Source organism: Alosa alosa, chromosome 4, assembly GCF_017589495.1.
Source record: "Alosa alosa isolate M-15738 ecotype Scorff River chromosome 4, AALO_Geno_1.1, whole genome shotgun sequence".
NCBI classification, from domain to species: domain Eukaryota; kingdom Metazoa; phylum Chordata; class Actinopteri; order Clupeiformes; family Clupeidae; genus Alosa; species Alosa alosa.
The window spans coordinates 13,171,692-13,187,199 of record NC_063192.1 but is presented as its reverse complement, the minus strand read 5'-3'; the positions used below and the strand labels follow the sequence as shown (position 1 = coordinate 13,187,199).

The 15,508-nt window shown below is 40.9% G+C and overlaps 1 protein-coding gene across 1 annotated transcript; it reads left to right on the top strand.

Annotated features, from left to right (window-relative positions):
• The first annotated feature begins 1,447 nt into the window (after positions 1-1,447).
• Positions 1,448-8,993, top strand: LOC125293663. Its single transcript, XM_048241716.1, has 5 exons — positions 1,448-1,546; positions 1,771-2,064; positions 7,222-7,482; positions 7,575-7,664; positions 8,139-8,993. Exons 1-5 carry the CDS (start codon positions 1,486-1,488, stop codon positions 8,813-8,815), a joined length of 1,383 nt encoding a protein of 460 aa, XP_048097673.1. The 5' UTR covers positions 1,448-1,485; the 3' UTR covers positions 8,816-8,993.
• Positions 8,994-15,508: the final 6,515 nt, after the last annotated feature.

Below are 15,508 nucleotides of genomic sequence, written 5' to 3'. Positions count from 1 at the left end.
GCAGTAGCCTACCCCCCAATTATGGTGGGGTAATTCGCACTCTGTATTTTCTACTCCTGCATTTGTGAAAATAATTCCGTTTACAATTGATGATGAAAACAGCCATAGGTCCCGAACTCGTGTATCAAACAGGTGACCAAATTCCAAACCAACAAGGGAACAGCGTGAAGCAATGCAAAACGCCACAAAAGCCTCGGACAGCTGTAGCGATTGTCTGGAAAAAGAATAATAGTTTTAGATGTGCAAACTGTTACACGGGAAGCATATAGGCCTACGCAAATTTTCATTCAGCTTTGCGCAAGAAATGCTGGTTAAACACGGAGTCGCATTTGCTCAGTCTCGCCTGTTTTCTCGCATTGTCCTGACCCTTGTTCTGACTTAGACCTACCCTTAAATTGATTATTGTGACTTCATTTGAGCAAAGTAAGAGCCTGCAAATGGCACCCTATCTATTCTATCAGCGCTGGCGCTCGTTTGACATGTTTGATGCGCGCAAAGGTTTGGCCTGACCATGCACGGCATTTCAGAATGTCATTTCAAGACAGCTCGTTTACCTGGATAAGTTGGAATACTATGGCGTCTTTTGCCGGGATGGAGAACAACGTCAGTCCACGCAGAGCAGAACAAGGAGGTAGCCTATGTGTTATATGAACTCTTATTAGCCCGCGCTGCCATTCTCAGACTGACCGGCTGTGCGCAATTTACAGCGAATTGCATGGGCAGCCCCTTTGACAGCACGTCAGTCCATAATTCTTTGTATTCGCCTTACTGTCTCTTAATGTCACGATGTAGGCAAACGACCATGCATGGAAATAAATAGGTTAGACAGTCCAACAGGTTGTTCAAATGAAAATGTTAGGCTATGGTATATGGGCGATTGATATAGGCCTATGCTCAAATCGCAAAATGTTAATTTAACCTACACTATGAAGCGTTTTACTTGTACAAATAAAACATAAAGCATCCAGAAACAGATTTTCTATTAACTCTGCGTTCATGATGTGTATGATAGAAATTTCATACAAACTAAATTGGAGTGGTTTAAGCAAAGTTATTGCAGAGTTAAGGGCATCATTGGCAGTGAAGAACAACACGATGATGAAACGTCTCGAAAATCGCCTCTGATTATCACACACATCACAGTCTACCCTGATAGCATAGGCCCTTACAGTAGGTGAATGAGGGATATAGTCGGCGCAGCAGGCTGCATTGTTTCACTGGATTCGCTCACACAGACTCAGACGAAACATGCGTCGCCCTCTCCTGGCGCATCAGTTCGCGCGTTGTATGGGCAATCTGGAAGTCAGGGAGAGGACTTTCTGTAAAAACAAGCCCAACGTCGCGTATTATAAGCGGATTTGGCAACTATGGTGACGGTAACGCTCAATGCCCCTAATCGCGGGTACTTTTAATGTGAAGCCTTTCCTGAGCCAGGGAAGAGGGAATTTTCGGGAATTGAGTTTCACTTTCATTTCTGATCTAAAAATGGGCTTTTCGCTGTCAAAGAAAACATGGGCTATACATTTTTTGTTGTACACATGTTTAAGTAAGCTGAATGCTCTTACCTCTAAAATAACCATAGGCCTACCCTAAACGCATTATGATTGCGTAGCTGTGGGCTTGCGACAGATCTAGTCTATCAGTCTATTTGAAGGCCTATCTCTGCAGTCTAGGCTATCACAGTAGCCCTAGCCTAGACTAGGCTACTTAATTTTGCAATTATTTGACTAATGATAACTTCGCTTTGCTTGTTCCTCTTTTTTTGCCCAGGTGCGACGTCGTCCGCGCTGTTCGCTCAGAAAAATGGGAACATAACTCTTAAGGCGAACATCAAACAAGGGATTCAGGAAATTCTGTGGAAGTTTAAAGGTAACAAAGTAGCCGACTGGGATGAAGAATCCGGTGTGAAGGACTACTTGCAATTCAAAGGAAGAATATCTCTCGTTCCAAAAACAGGCGATCTTACCATCTTCAGTTTGAAATCAGAAGACACTGGGTTATATGAAGGAGAACTTGTTATAAATGAAAATATACACACTGTCAAAGACGACTTAATGATAATTGGTAAGCCATTGATATTTAATGTATTTTGTAGGCCATAAAACAATGGCATGTTTTGTGGGTGTCTGCATACATGGATTTCTATCCAACGTCACGAAAACATGCGTGCGCAACCAAGAGTTAAAAAGCACCATAGAACAGCATATAGCAATGCAAAAGAGCAAAAGAATAAAATGAGTTTTTGTGCTGAAAACTGCACCAATTCGAAATCACGATAGTTAGAGAATGTGAAATATGTTAAATATCCCTAACGGAACGCATGTCTTCGCCAAAAATGACAAAATACGATGTTATATTAATAATGCAAATGAACGGCAAACTTTGAAATATAGTCTGAAATGAGATGTTATTATCATTGAGACAACAGGGGTATACAATAAAATCCGACTGTAGTTTACAGCAGCCGACTATTTAGATTAGGTTTATAACGTTGTGGACGGCCACCAAGCGTCTTCTGCCTCACGGCTGCACGCGCATTCTAGGTTTGTTGGTAAACGGGAAACCTGTGGATATGTGCATAGGTTAGCCTATAGCTTGGTAAAACCAGATTTGTGACGTGATTTTGGGCGTTGCCAGGCTATTAGGGATAGCCTAACACTCAACTTTTGCTTTTGATTCTTTCATAAACCATTCAAAATGAGTCGGTGTTTCATAACAGAGGCCAAGGGAAGTCATGCTTCTCCTGTTCTACCCTAGCCTAGAAATCTAGACGCACCCTATAGAGGGCTAGTCTAGCAACTCTCCGTTGGCTTGCGAGCTGGAAAAATTAAACTTCGATAGGGCCAATCACATCGTGTATAGAGACGTTAGGCGGGCTTAACATAATGATTGATGGCAGAGTCAAAATGATTGCAACGGTTTGGCTTGAATTCCCTGCTACTTGAAAACAAAGGGCTAATTTTGCACCCTGGCGCATGGCGTAAAACTCGTTTTCCACCCGGCGCAAAGTTTAATTCCTTATTTTGCACGTTTATTTTTAAAACAATGCGCCCAGGGGTGTGGTAATTAACAGCCTAGGGAGTGGCCTGGCGCATTGTCTAAATCTATTGGTGTAAAATAATTTCTAAATGAGTTAATATTGTTTTGTAGTCATAGGTGTTAAATGTTATTTTGGTGAGTGTTTAATCCATAATTTCTGCATAAGAGTAAATGGTACTCTCAATCTGTATTTCTTTATATTTTGGGGATAAATATTATCTTTAAAGTGGTACATTTTACCTTATCAGGTGCTGAAAGGACACTGAATCAGAGTTTTCATTTTATTATTTCAGTGTTGCAGGAGTTACTATTACAGGTGTTGAAGTTACTCAAAGTAGTGACAAATGATGCCTCTGAAAGAGTGCATTTGAACACTTGTGGTGTTAGAAATTTAACTCTGTGATAGTGTTAATATTTTAACTCTGGTGTCCAGTGTTGGGAGAACACTGGACACTTGGACCCATATATACACCGAAACGGTGTAAAATGTACTCCTACAGAGTATCATTTACACTGTCCAATTTGCTGTGTAACTGTCTTGTCGTTGACTGACACCATGGTAATGTTAGTTTCACTTTGCCAATGAGTTCAAATAATAGAGGAGTGCAAATGCGTGAAGGCTATGCTAGGTTTTAGTAAAGTATGGTTTAGTGGAATGACTATTCCATACGGTCATGTAAGCAGCCTCCTTCAAATGCGCCGTTCAATGTCAAAATACAGATGCATTTATTTGACATTGCGCTTTGCGCCGTTAAAGGGAATGACAGATGTCATTCTCATTTGTTTAAATGATGTTACGCCCCAAACACACCCATGACTGATTAAAAAACCTAGGAACACCTTGTTGCGCCATGCGCTCGACGAAAACCCTCCCAATGTGGACTGGACATCCTACTAAATTTGAATAAGCTTTTGACGAAAGCGCTTGCCGCTTTTGACTGTCGTGATAGGGCCCAAAGAAGATGGATGTTGCTGTTGGCGAACAGCGTGACAGGAGTTGAGCTTTTTTAAGTTGGCTAAAGTTTGAACTAGCCAACTAGCTCCACTGGTGGGAAAACACATTGGACTTATGAGTTGTAGCGCTGTCCTATTGCGTGCAGAGGGAATTTGAAAGACAACCAATTATCCCATCCCTCGGACTGAGCACTGCCAACGGTGAGTGCCCAGACCCTACATTTTAATGTGGGTCTGGCTCGTCAGGCTAGTTCTACCCACCATCTATGACGTGCATTATTAGTCGAGCTGTCATTTAGCCAGCACTGGCGGTAGGGCAGCCTTTTGTGTCCCTTTTCCTGTCTATGGTCCAAGGCCCTATGGTCTAAGCTCCACAACATGTTTTGTGTTGAATTGCAGTTAGCAGTGCTGTCCTTATCATTTCCACTTCAACACTTCAGCAGCAACTTGAAATTAAATCTGACTGCATACCAACCTCAAAATGAGCCGAGGGGAAGAGGCTTTGCCATAGGCCCTCGCCTATGCAGGCTACATTGAGCGGCTGGTCATGCAGAGAGAGTATATAGTATATATTTGAATATAGTGTTAGAGCTTTGAGTTACAGTAAAAAGTTAGCTTGCAGTTTGTCCTGCAAACTTAAGAAATGGCCAAATCCAAATTGGGCCACATTTGCACACTCTCTCAGTAGGCCCTACTTTCCTTTTGCTTGGTGGAGTCTGTTTTTCTCGTTTTTGAACTGAACATATGCTATAGCATACATGTGTAAATCAAGGTAACTAAGTTACTGTATCTGTTTGAGTTATGTTGGATAGGTCATTGACATAGCACTGACTTTGCATGAAGCTGGTTCATTTCATTGGTTTATGTTCATTTTTTTTGTAAATTACAAAGTAGCTTCTGATGTAGTGAACTACTTTTGCAAAATGTATGTAACTTCGCTTGCTACATTTTGTCTTGAAGGTTTATAGAGTAACTGGTAGCTTAGCTCACTACATTTACACCACAAGTAGCTTGCCCATCACTGGTTATAGCCTACATTGCATCAGAGCTGCCAACTCTCACGCATTGGCCGTGGGACACACACATTTGATTAGTTTCACACGCTCACACGCCACACCCCCGATTTCTCAAGCTGAAGTGTCAACCCGGTCAGTCAGATGCCTGAAAAATGAGTTTAGCCTATCTATAGATCTACCTGTTGAGCCACTGATCGACTAGTTATGCTTTCAGAGACGGTGAGCGGGTTCAAGAGCACCCCCTGTCTGTGGAATTTTCTAAATTTTCTCTCATTTGCGATGCTACTTCAGAAGCCATCCCAGGCGTATTTCCCCCGTATTTCCCCGGCTTCAGGTATGCTTTGAGTATTATTGAGTATTTTTTCACGCTGAAGTGTCAACCTGGTAGGTCAAATACCTGGCAGATGAGGTTCAACTAAACTAAACTATACATAGCACGCATCATGTGAACGAGCGGAATCAAAGCTTTCCAATGATATTAGCGCCAAGTTGCTGTGATAAATGGTTCGCGAGAAACTGACATTCAATTTAGGCTAATCATATTTGCATTTTGCACACAGTGCACACCCATTACTCTCGGTTAAATATCTCACTAACCCTTCACACAACACACATGGCAAACCCAATATCACAATAAACAGCCAACCGTACCGAATACGAGGATATATTCTGTGCAATAAGTGGTTCCTGAGTAATCTGGTTTTGAAATTGCAACACATTTCTACATAGTCTCATTAGGGCGAAATTATAATGTATTCTAATGTAAACTATTTATCAGTACATACATTTTTGTAAGTTGCTCAGCCATAGATTATCCCACTATCATGGTTCTTGTCAGGTTCCAGCCAATCCCACTAACACAGATAAATATATTTCTATTGGCATGCTTCCTAGTGACATTAATGCAAAAATATAAAGAAAATCAAATAATGAAACACAAATATTAATATAAAGCCTGACATAAGCCATATGCAAACATTCACATCATACGTTCCCAGATATGGGTACATCCTGAAAAAGGAAGAGTATGTAGGCTATAGGCTAGATGGCCATTACAATGACCAATATCTTATCTTAAATGAACTAGCTGAATAACACAGGTGACCACTTCTGCATAATTTCATGGAGCGCTGAAATGTACACACATTTTTTAACATTTCTGAACTGTAAAATGTAGCATATATGTTTTGTGGTTGTGAACTTATTGCAATATCACCATAACTATTCCACCTGTGTGTGCATGGTTATAATTCTGAAGTGCAAAATAGTTTAGGCTACAGCACAAATATTTCCATAAAAATAAGCAAGTCTGACCTCTGAATTTATTTTGAAAGTGCACCTGATTGATGCATTTAAAAGTTAAAATATACAAACATTTCTTACAAAACACCCTTAGGACGACACAGCATCAGATGAACGCAGGTTCAGGCCGAGGTCCTAGAAGTAGATCCCTTTGATACCAATGTTAATTAAACTCTGGGACCCTGGTCCCTACACCTGAGAACCACTGATGTACGTTTTTTTTTACTGTACGGTAATAATGCTGAATGAGCCAAACAAACATTTTTCCGCAGCAAAATTTTGGTTGGCCCCACCAAATCTCACTTCAAGGTTTTTTTTAAAAGTTGGCAGCCCTGTTGCATTGTGCTATTATGTATAGCGCGCACACACACACACGCACACACATTTACATTACATTACATTACACTACATTTGGTTGACGCTTTTTTAGCCAAAGCGACTAACAACATGGGAAACAGTTTAAGTTTTAGAGCAATTCTCAACAATTGTAGGACAATTTAAAAAACATTAGAGTACAGTAAGAATAAGTGCATCAGTGAGTGCTGTTTTTAACAGTTACGTGTCAGTTTAAGACGGCTGGTGAGTGCTAGGATCAGCAAGACTTGTTGTAAGTGTTGCTACTGTATGAGAGGAGATGTTCTCTAAAGAGCTGGGTCTTCAGGAGTTTTTTGAAAATGGAGAGGGATGTCCCTGCCCTTGTAGGAACTGGCAGTGTGTTCCACCAACGAGGAACAACAGATGAGAAAAGTTTTGATTAGCCTTTTAGAAGTCTTTTAGAAGTCTTGTCTCATTTTCTAGATTCCCACTATTGACGAGGATCTGAAATATGTTGTCTAATACCATCAAAAATGTCCTTGGTGTCTGCTGTGTTGTTTGTAATTAACAACAATTGTGTTTGTTCTGTGTTCAGATCCTGTGTCGAAATCCAGCATCACCTGCAAGATAAATGATGATGGCAACGCAACTTTACTCTGTCAGGCTGAAGGTCCTCATCTTAGTTACAGTTGGTCTGGTCCTGGCCTTAAAACAGGTTTTATTGGCCAGATTGGGCCAAATATCTCCAGGGTAGAGAACACAAATTCAGATTACTCCTGTGTGGTAAAGAACCCAGTCAGTGAGATGACTGAGTATTTCAGAGCTGCTGACTGTTTCGCAGGTCAGGAAGAAATTGGTAATTAACAGTCTAGCTTGTTATTGTAATACTAATGAGATTTGCGTAATGAATACAAGTACCATGTTTTAATGATGGATATTTTATTGTAGGAGGAGGATCATGGTGGTTCCTGCTTTTCCTATTTTTTGTCATCCTTGTTGTCATCCTTGTGATCATTTTATGGAAGAGATGCTCAAAAGGTAAATTAGTCTTTTGATGCTATTCTGTAGGCTATTGCAGTATATGAATTACATCAGTTGTAATCAACCAACCCTCATTCAGAAACTCAGATTCATAAGAGCAAGAAGGCTTTCTACAGTTCTCTTAACAAAGATGGTAGTCTGTAAGTTAGTCATATTGTAACAAAGTAGTACTGGTCTGGTATACAGTACATGTTGTTTACTTAGCCTACATGTGACAATAAACATGTAACACCTGCACAAGGGATTCTTCATCTTGTGTGTTTAACTTGATGCTGAACTTGAAACAAGAATGAAACAAAACAATTAAGGTAGACATATGGTACAAAAAAGACTGTTCCATGGAACAATAATCTAACAAGGTAGATTAGTAAGTGTATTGTGTGTGTGTGTGTGTGTGTGTACACACGCGCCTACATGTTTGTGGTACATAATCTAATAACACCAATTTTTCTCCTTTGGAATCCAATTCAGAGAGTAAACATCCGGCATGTAAACTACAGGGAATAGATGATGAAGAGGAGAATGGGCATAGAGAGACAGATAACTCTACCTCTCCACCTCTCAAGTCTCCTCTGCCTCTTCCTCTGAAGCCTGTTCTAGTTGATGAAGAAGCAAAGATGGAGACTAACATTACTACATCTACTCCTCCTCAAGTTAACAAAAATTGTCTACCTGTTCCTCCCAAACCACAAGTTCCTTCTCCACTCAAGCAGAATAATGCTGCACATTCCGAGGAATCGTGCAGTGACATGGCTAATGATATTGATGATGGAGAGAAGACAGAGACCTCTCCACTTCTCAAGTCTCCTCCGCCTGTTCCTCCCAAGCCACTCTCAGCAGGCATCCCTCAGAATAATGCCACCATTTCAGAACAAAATGGTAAAGAGAGAGGGACCGAAGCAAAGATGGAGACTAACTTTGCATCTCCTCAAGATAATCCATCATATCGTCCACCTGTTGCTCCAAAACCCCAAGTTCCTCCCTTTTCACCAGGCAGTGGTCCAAATGAAGAGGAAGGAATACAAGTGGTGGAGACACATATAACCACTCCTGAGACAACTGCACCTACGCCTCCTCCCAAGCCATCTCGGTTAGACAGCAGTCAGAATGCAGACGCCAATCCAGCTGAGGACACCGATGAAGCATAGCTGGATGTAAAAGAGAGAGCTTGATGATCTATACAGTCATTATTTTGAGTTTGTGTCAGCTAAACATGACAACATTAACATTGTACATTCTGTTCTGGCGACAAGTGCTGTCTAGCTAGACATCCCAAGTCTTCCGAAGTTTTGGGAGTCTCCCACATATTGATAGCGGCTTCCTGACGCCCGCAAATTACATAAAATCTCCCGGAACCTAGAGCGAACAATAGCACGCAAGCCAGACCGGACTTCAAATCGCTTGTGCATCTGAGTTTAACGTGCACACAACAGAGAGGGAGAGAGAGAGGAGTGGTGCGTGTGTGCCTGAAGCGCATCCAAGACAGCGAGCATCCTGGGCCCAGTTCCCCGAAAGCATCTTAAGCCTAAGAGCGTCGTAAAGTCCCTCTTCTGAGCGCCTTAAGATTTGAATAAAACGGCGACTGTTTCCAAACCATTGTAGCTTAATCAGTGCATGAAATACGAGTGAAAACACTCATAGATCTCAGCCAGATTTGCATTAGATTATCAAATCAAAAAAAAAGACGAAATGCTCCAGAGTTGTCATTACCGGCCTTGCAATGATGCTAAACGGGTGTCTTTAGTGGTGTGGCTTAACAGTACTTCTCACTGAGGTCACCAACAGGACATACAGAGGAATTACAACTTAGAATCAGTGCTCGAACGGTTCAAGGATAGGGATAAGTCATTAAAAGCGAAAACCAGCCATTTAGACATACAGCGGAATTTTACTACGAGGATCTGTGCCTTGGCCGTGGCAAATGAGCGGAAGCGGAAACGAAAACAAAATGGTCTTCAACTGTTCGAACAGAAGGTGAGGGACATTTTGCGTTATTCTGAAATCCACAAAACCGGTTAATAAATTTACGTTTTTTTTTAAGATTCTCTATATATTTTATAAAATTTCACAAAAGCATATCCTATGTCAGGGAGACTATTTCGGTTGTTCGAAAAACAAGCCCGCATCTACACTGTTAATGTGAGCTTCTAATCTTAGGCCAGCTCGTAGCGTAGGCTACTGAAACTGATTTGGAAATTGTTTGTAGCCTATGCGTAATAGCCTATTTTGCCTGTCCACGCCTTGTCGTTTTAAAAGTCGGATTTGAAATGTTTGCGCAATTATAGCCTATTCTATGTAGAAGAGTTAAACGGAAATTTGAGATAGGCCTTGTCAGCAACAGACAGGTTCGTTTTATAAACAGGGTTGGAATTATAAGCAGCAAGCCTTTGAAGATCTCCATATGGATAAAACTTAGGCTACAACCAGGTAAGGAGTTTAGCACGTATCCAGAAATATTTTTGATAACAAATTATTTATAGGCCTACAGTAAGTCTGTAGGCTATGGGATGGATAGCCCATCTGAATGTTTTTGGATGCCGCCTGTGATTTATTATTTTTGGGCATAGCTACGGTATAGGCTAAATCAAGGGGAAATAATGAGTACGTCTATTCTAAGGTAAAGTCCACAAAAATAGACTTGATAGGCCCACCAAACACTGCCGGAACTTTAAGAACGAACGATATTTTGCTTTCCGAACCGGTTCAGGACCGATATGTTGGTGGCGGAACGCATGCAAGGACGAAAACGTTAAACATAGGCCTACCTGAACCGTTCGGAACGGAACGTTTGAAAAATAATTTCGTTTTCAAGCCCTGCTTAGAATACATAATCCAACTTATGTTCCCATTCTTTATTGTGTTTACCTGTGATGAATTAGATTTTAACATGCAAAACAGCATAGCCTACATTTAATGGTCATAATAATGTGATGAAAAGCAGACAAAAATGCAATCAAGTTATGAAACGAGACGTTGCCAGAATAGTCTGCCATTATCTTTGCTAAGTGAAGGCTATATTTTATTAGGCCTATAAGGGTACAAGCAGAGAAAGGAACATGTGGTTTAGTCTGTAGGCCTACTGCATCAAAATCTAAGCCTTCACATTTCCTCACTTTCTTACTCGACTTCTTTCTTATCTTCAAACGTGATCTTAAGTGACACAGCGAAAAAGTAGCCTATTGCATGGTGCAACAATCTAATCTTAAATAATTACAATTATTTATGTCTGTGTGTGGTATATAACCTACTTGGGATGCTTACATGCAGATGTCAAAGTGTTTCTATTTTCGTATTGATGTGAATTAATGTGTAGATCCTGCTTAAACGGTAGGCCTATAGCTGTGACGTGCAGTCACCTGACATCACCATCAAATCAGAGGATATTTCAGAACTATTAACGTGGACAGCTCCCCTTAAGAGCATCTTAAGAGCAGTGCATGCGCATTCACGCTACGAGCATGTTCGGGAAACAGTCAGAAAAACCAAACGAACGATCGTAAGATGAATCATAGAAAACCCTCTTAAGTGTGTGTCTCCGTCGTTATCGGGAAACTGGGCCCAGGTCTGTTTTGCTAAATCAACCAATCAGTTTTCAGTGTAGGTGGGCTTTTATCTCTTTTCTCCCGAACTTAATTAATCAGTTCAGTCAGTGTATCTAGGAACAGGAGCGTCATGGCAGAGTCAGTGCCCCTCAAAAAGGAACATTTAAGACCCATTTCACATCAGACTACACAAAAGTGTACCCAATTGTCTCATAAGAGTAAAACAATAATGCTAGTCTTGCACACTGCACTGTTTGTAACAGTGACTTTAGCATTGCTCACGACGGGTTAAATGATTGCAAAAGACTTGTTGAAGTGCAAGTGTAATTTCATTTGCATATTACTCAGGCCTATACTAGATGGCTAGTTTCCAAGGCTACATGAATAGGCCAAACTACCAAAATCTACATATTTTACTATCACAATTTCTATCAATAGGCCTTCCTTATTTGGTGTACTGACTAGACATTATTGAACAAACATCTGAATTTCAGTATCTAAGTAGGTTAGGTTGGGATGTCTGCTATACATTGTTGACATTACTGTTAAAATGCACTTCCAGTATAGTGAGTATTGGCAAAACAGGTTATCATTTTTATGTTGAGGCGGTGGGGGTGTTGTCGGCAGCTGCTGAAAGTAACTAATAAAGTAACTTGTAATCTAACTTAGTTAATTTTAAAATCAAGTAATCAGTAAAGTAACCAAGTTACTTTTTAAAGGAGTAATCAGTAATCAGATTACTTTTTCAAGGTAACTGTGGCAACACTGGGAAGAGGGTACTGTTACTTAATGGGTGTTGGACCTTAAGGAGTTTGCTAAACCACCTTTTAAAGTTTAAAGAAGCCCTATGCAACAATTTTAGCAAAAAATACCTTAATTATGCAGGTTGAGAGTCGTTCTGATGGTTCTACAACACTTTTTGGGTCGTTTGGTGGGTGCTTCATCTCCCTCTAGTGCTTCTCCGCGGAAAAAAACGAATATCAAAGTCAGCTTTATTGTCAATTTCTTCACATGTTCCAGACATACAAAGAGATCGAAATTACGTTTCTCACTATCCCACGGTGAAGACAAGACATATTTGACCAATTTTAAGTCCACAGACAAACATAACATTCAAGTAAACAAAAAAGTAAGTAAATAAGTAAATAAGAGGGCACATATAATAATAATGAAAAAATAAGAGCAGCAAAATTTTGTTGAAATTGTGCATAGACAGTCAATAAAATACTAGTGCAAATACTGTAAAATACTATAAAATACTGTTTGACCTAAGTAATAAAGAAAGTGGCATAGTGGTGCAAGTTATGTAAGAGCAGCAGAAGTGTTGTGTTTTCAGGACAACAACACCAAGTTGTAAAGTGTACAAGTGTGCAAGTGTTCAAGTGTGCAGGTGGAGTAGTGCAGGCGGCCATTGTGGGTCCAATGTCCAGGATGTTATGTAGCTGAGGGTGGATGGGGGAGAGGAGGGAGAGAGTTCAGCATCCTTACAGCTTGGTGTATGAAGCTGTTAGTGAGTCTGGTAGTGCGGGAGCGCAGGCTTCTGTACCTCTTCCCAGAGGGCAGTAGATCAAACAGATTGTGAGCGGGGTGACTTGCATCACTCACAATTTTGGTCGCCTTGCGGGTGAGGTGGGTGGTGTAAATGTCCTTCAGGGAGGGGAGTGAAGCACCAATGATCCTTCCAGCTGTGTTCACTATGCGCTGCAGGGCTTTCCTGTTGTATTCAGTGCAGCTTCCGCCCCACACAGCGATACAGCTGGAGAGGATGCTCTCAATGGTGCCTCGGTAGAATGTGGTCATGATGGCTGGTGGAGCACTTGCTCGCCTGAGTTTTCGCAGGAAGTACAGGCGGCGCTGAGCTCTCTTCGCCAGTGATGCAGTGAATATGCATCTTTCTGGTCGCGGTCAGAACACATCCGGATGTAACTCGGCGGAAGTAGTCAGATTGTAGTTTCTAAGAAGACTGCAAAACGGACTCCGACTTGGCTTTGGTGCTGTTGAAATTGTAAGTAGCCTACCCTTGGGTGAACTTCGTTTTTGTAAAGTGATTTGATGGTCTCTTGAACAAAATGTTTAGCTTGGTTTATTGATGGCTAGCTCGCTAGCTAGTGGGGGTTTAGCGTAGCAGTCACTTGCTACCGAAGCTGCAGGGGGAGCTATGTCGTGAAAAATGCGAGCCCAAATCAGGCGAAAACCCAGAAACAGCAAAGGAATAACCAGATCTGCATAGGGCTTCTTTAAAGGGAAACTTGGCGGGATTAGATATATTTCCCCATCTGCTAGAGAAATTGCTAGAGAACCATCTAGTCCTCTGCTAGAGAACCATCCAAATGATTTCTAAACGGGTTTATTATGTTGAAATAGTTACCAAGTTCCCCATTAAGCTACACTATTCATAACACTAAATATTGGATTTTGTTATTTAACCTCATGCAGGGTCTATAAGTAAAATGATGTATGGTGTAATTATAGTTGATACAGTAATAACAGATGCTTTTGTTGGTTATTGTCACACCATTATTATTTCTACACTATGTGGTAACACTTTACTTGACAGTATCGACATAAGAGTGACATGACACTGTCATGGCACATGAGAAACCTAACCCTAACTTGTTATGACAAAAACCAAATGTCACTTAATAACAGAAACATTATTTCATCAACGTTTATGACACGTTCATGACAGTGTCATGTCACTCTTATGTCGACACTGTCAAGTAAAGCGTAACCCACTATGTTACCACTACTACGTGAATACCACTACCTTGATACACATGATCATGAACAGTCAAATGTGGACTGTACCCATATCATGATAATTAAAAATGTGAATGTAAATATGTTAAGTGTTAACTTACCTTTTGTTTGTTACCTTCTGAAGTCTGCTTTACAGACCAGAGTATTCTCTGGTGACTGGTCCTGGCCTCAACACAGGTTTATTGGCCAGATTGGGCCAAATATCTCCAGGGTAGAGAACACAAATTCAGATTACTCCTGTGTGGTAAAAAACCCAGTCAGTGAAATGAGGTTGTAATGTTTCCGCATTAGCATCCACCAACAGGTTATGGGATACTCAAATGTCCAAATTAACACCTCCTTTACCTAAACATATTTTACATATCATACCCCTGTCTTAACAATTAAAACAATTATGCAAGTATTACCCCTAACACCTCAGCCAACATGTCACATCAATGCCAAAGCCTTTCATCAGTGTAGTAAGAGCTCCCTTTTCTGTCAGACAGAAGAAGGGAAAATGCTCTTATGAGAGTAACACTTACCCCTCTTTCTCTAAACTCCAGTAGAACTCTGCAGCCATTTTCAACACAAGAGAATCACAACTATTCCACAGAAATTTGATTTCGAGTCCACAAGAAAGAGTTGGGTCATTCCACAGACACCAGAAGGAAAATGTTTCCATTAGAGAGTGACCCCCCCCCCCTTCAGGTCTCAACGCTCCACTCTCTCTCTTTTTATACTCTGTAGTCTGACTATGGTACGTTGAATATTTCACCCAATTCTGGTTCGAGCAGGTTTTCTGACAGTCCGGTGATTTACTGTGCTACGACCCCCCAAACAGGATACTCATGTCTGCAACATTTATGCTTGCTTTTCTGGGTATTGTTCCCCTAAGATATCTCTGTGCACCATGTGTTATTTTATGGTTTGTCTAGTGTAGGCTTTATAAACAGCCTACCCTCGTGTGGTTACATGAGCATTGTGTTCTGCACCTGGTCCTTACACGGTCACCTGCACCATTGCCGATATGATTATACATCATCCAACAAATTCCATTTCAAAACAAGAATTAACTTTGCACAGGTTTACGCTTCAAAATGTGATTACATTTCAAACATAGCAATTTCATATACTTAAAAGTTATATCACTGGCAAAAACTCCTTGACCATTCCTTGTGCTTGGGTGTCTTTCCCAGATTTTATTCACACAAGGTTTGGTTCACAAATCTCATTTCAATTTTGTTTCCAAAGTCTCTTGGCAGCATGTTTTGGTCCAAATTTATTTATCAAGGCACAATGTGACTTAGAGTCAGGCTTAGAAGCAATGTGCAGGCAAGGGTTTAAGTATAAGTATACTCTTTTGATCCCGTGAGGGAAATTTGGTCTCTGCATTTATCCCAATCCACGAATTAGTGAAACACACTCAGCACACAGTGAACACACAGTGAGGTGAAGCACACACTAATCCCGGCGCAGTGAGCTGCCTGCAACAACAGCAGCGCTCTGGGAGCAGTAAGGGGTTAGGTGCCTTGCTCAGATAATTATCCATCCAAGCAT

Excerpts from the sequence above, each read along its gene's own strand:
- LOC125293663 (XM_048241716.1), top strand. The coding sequence starts at position 1,486 with ATGGGCTTTTCGCTGTCAAAGAAAACATGGGCTATACATTTTTTGTTG. Across the intron at positions 1,547-1,770 it reads TTTGTTGTACACATGTTTAA|GTGCGACGTCGTCCGCGCTG; the intron begins GTAAGCTGAATG and ends TTTTTTGCCCAG. Across the intron at positions 7,665-8,138 it reads ATGGAAGAGATGCTCAAAAG|AGAGTAAACATCCGGCATGT; the intron begins GTAAATTAGTCT and ends AATCCAATTCAG.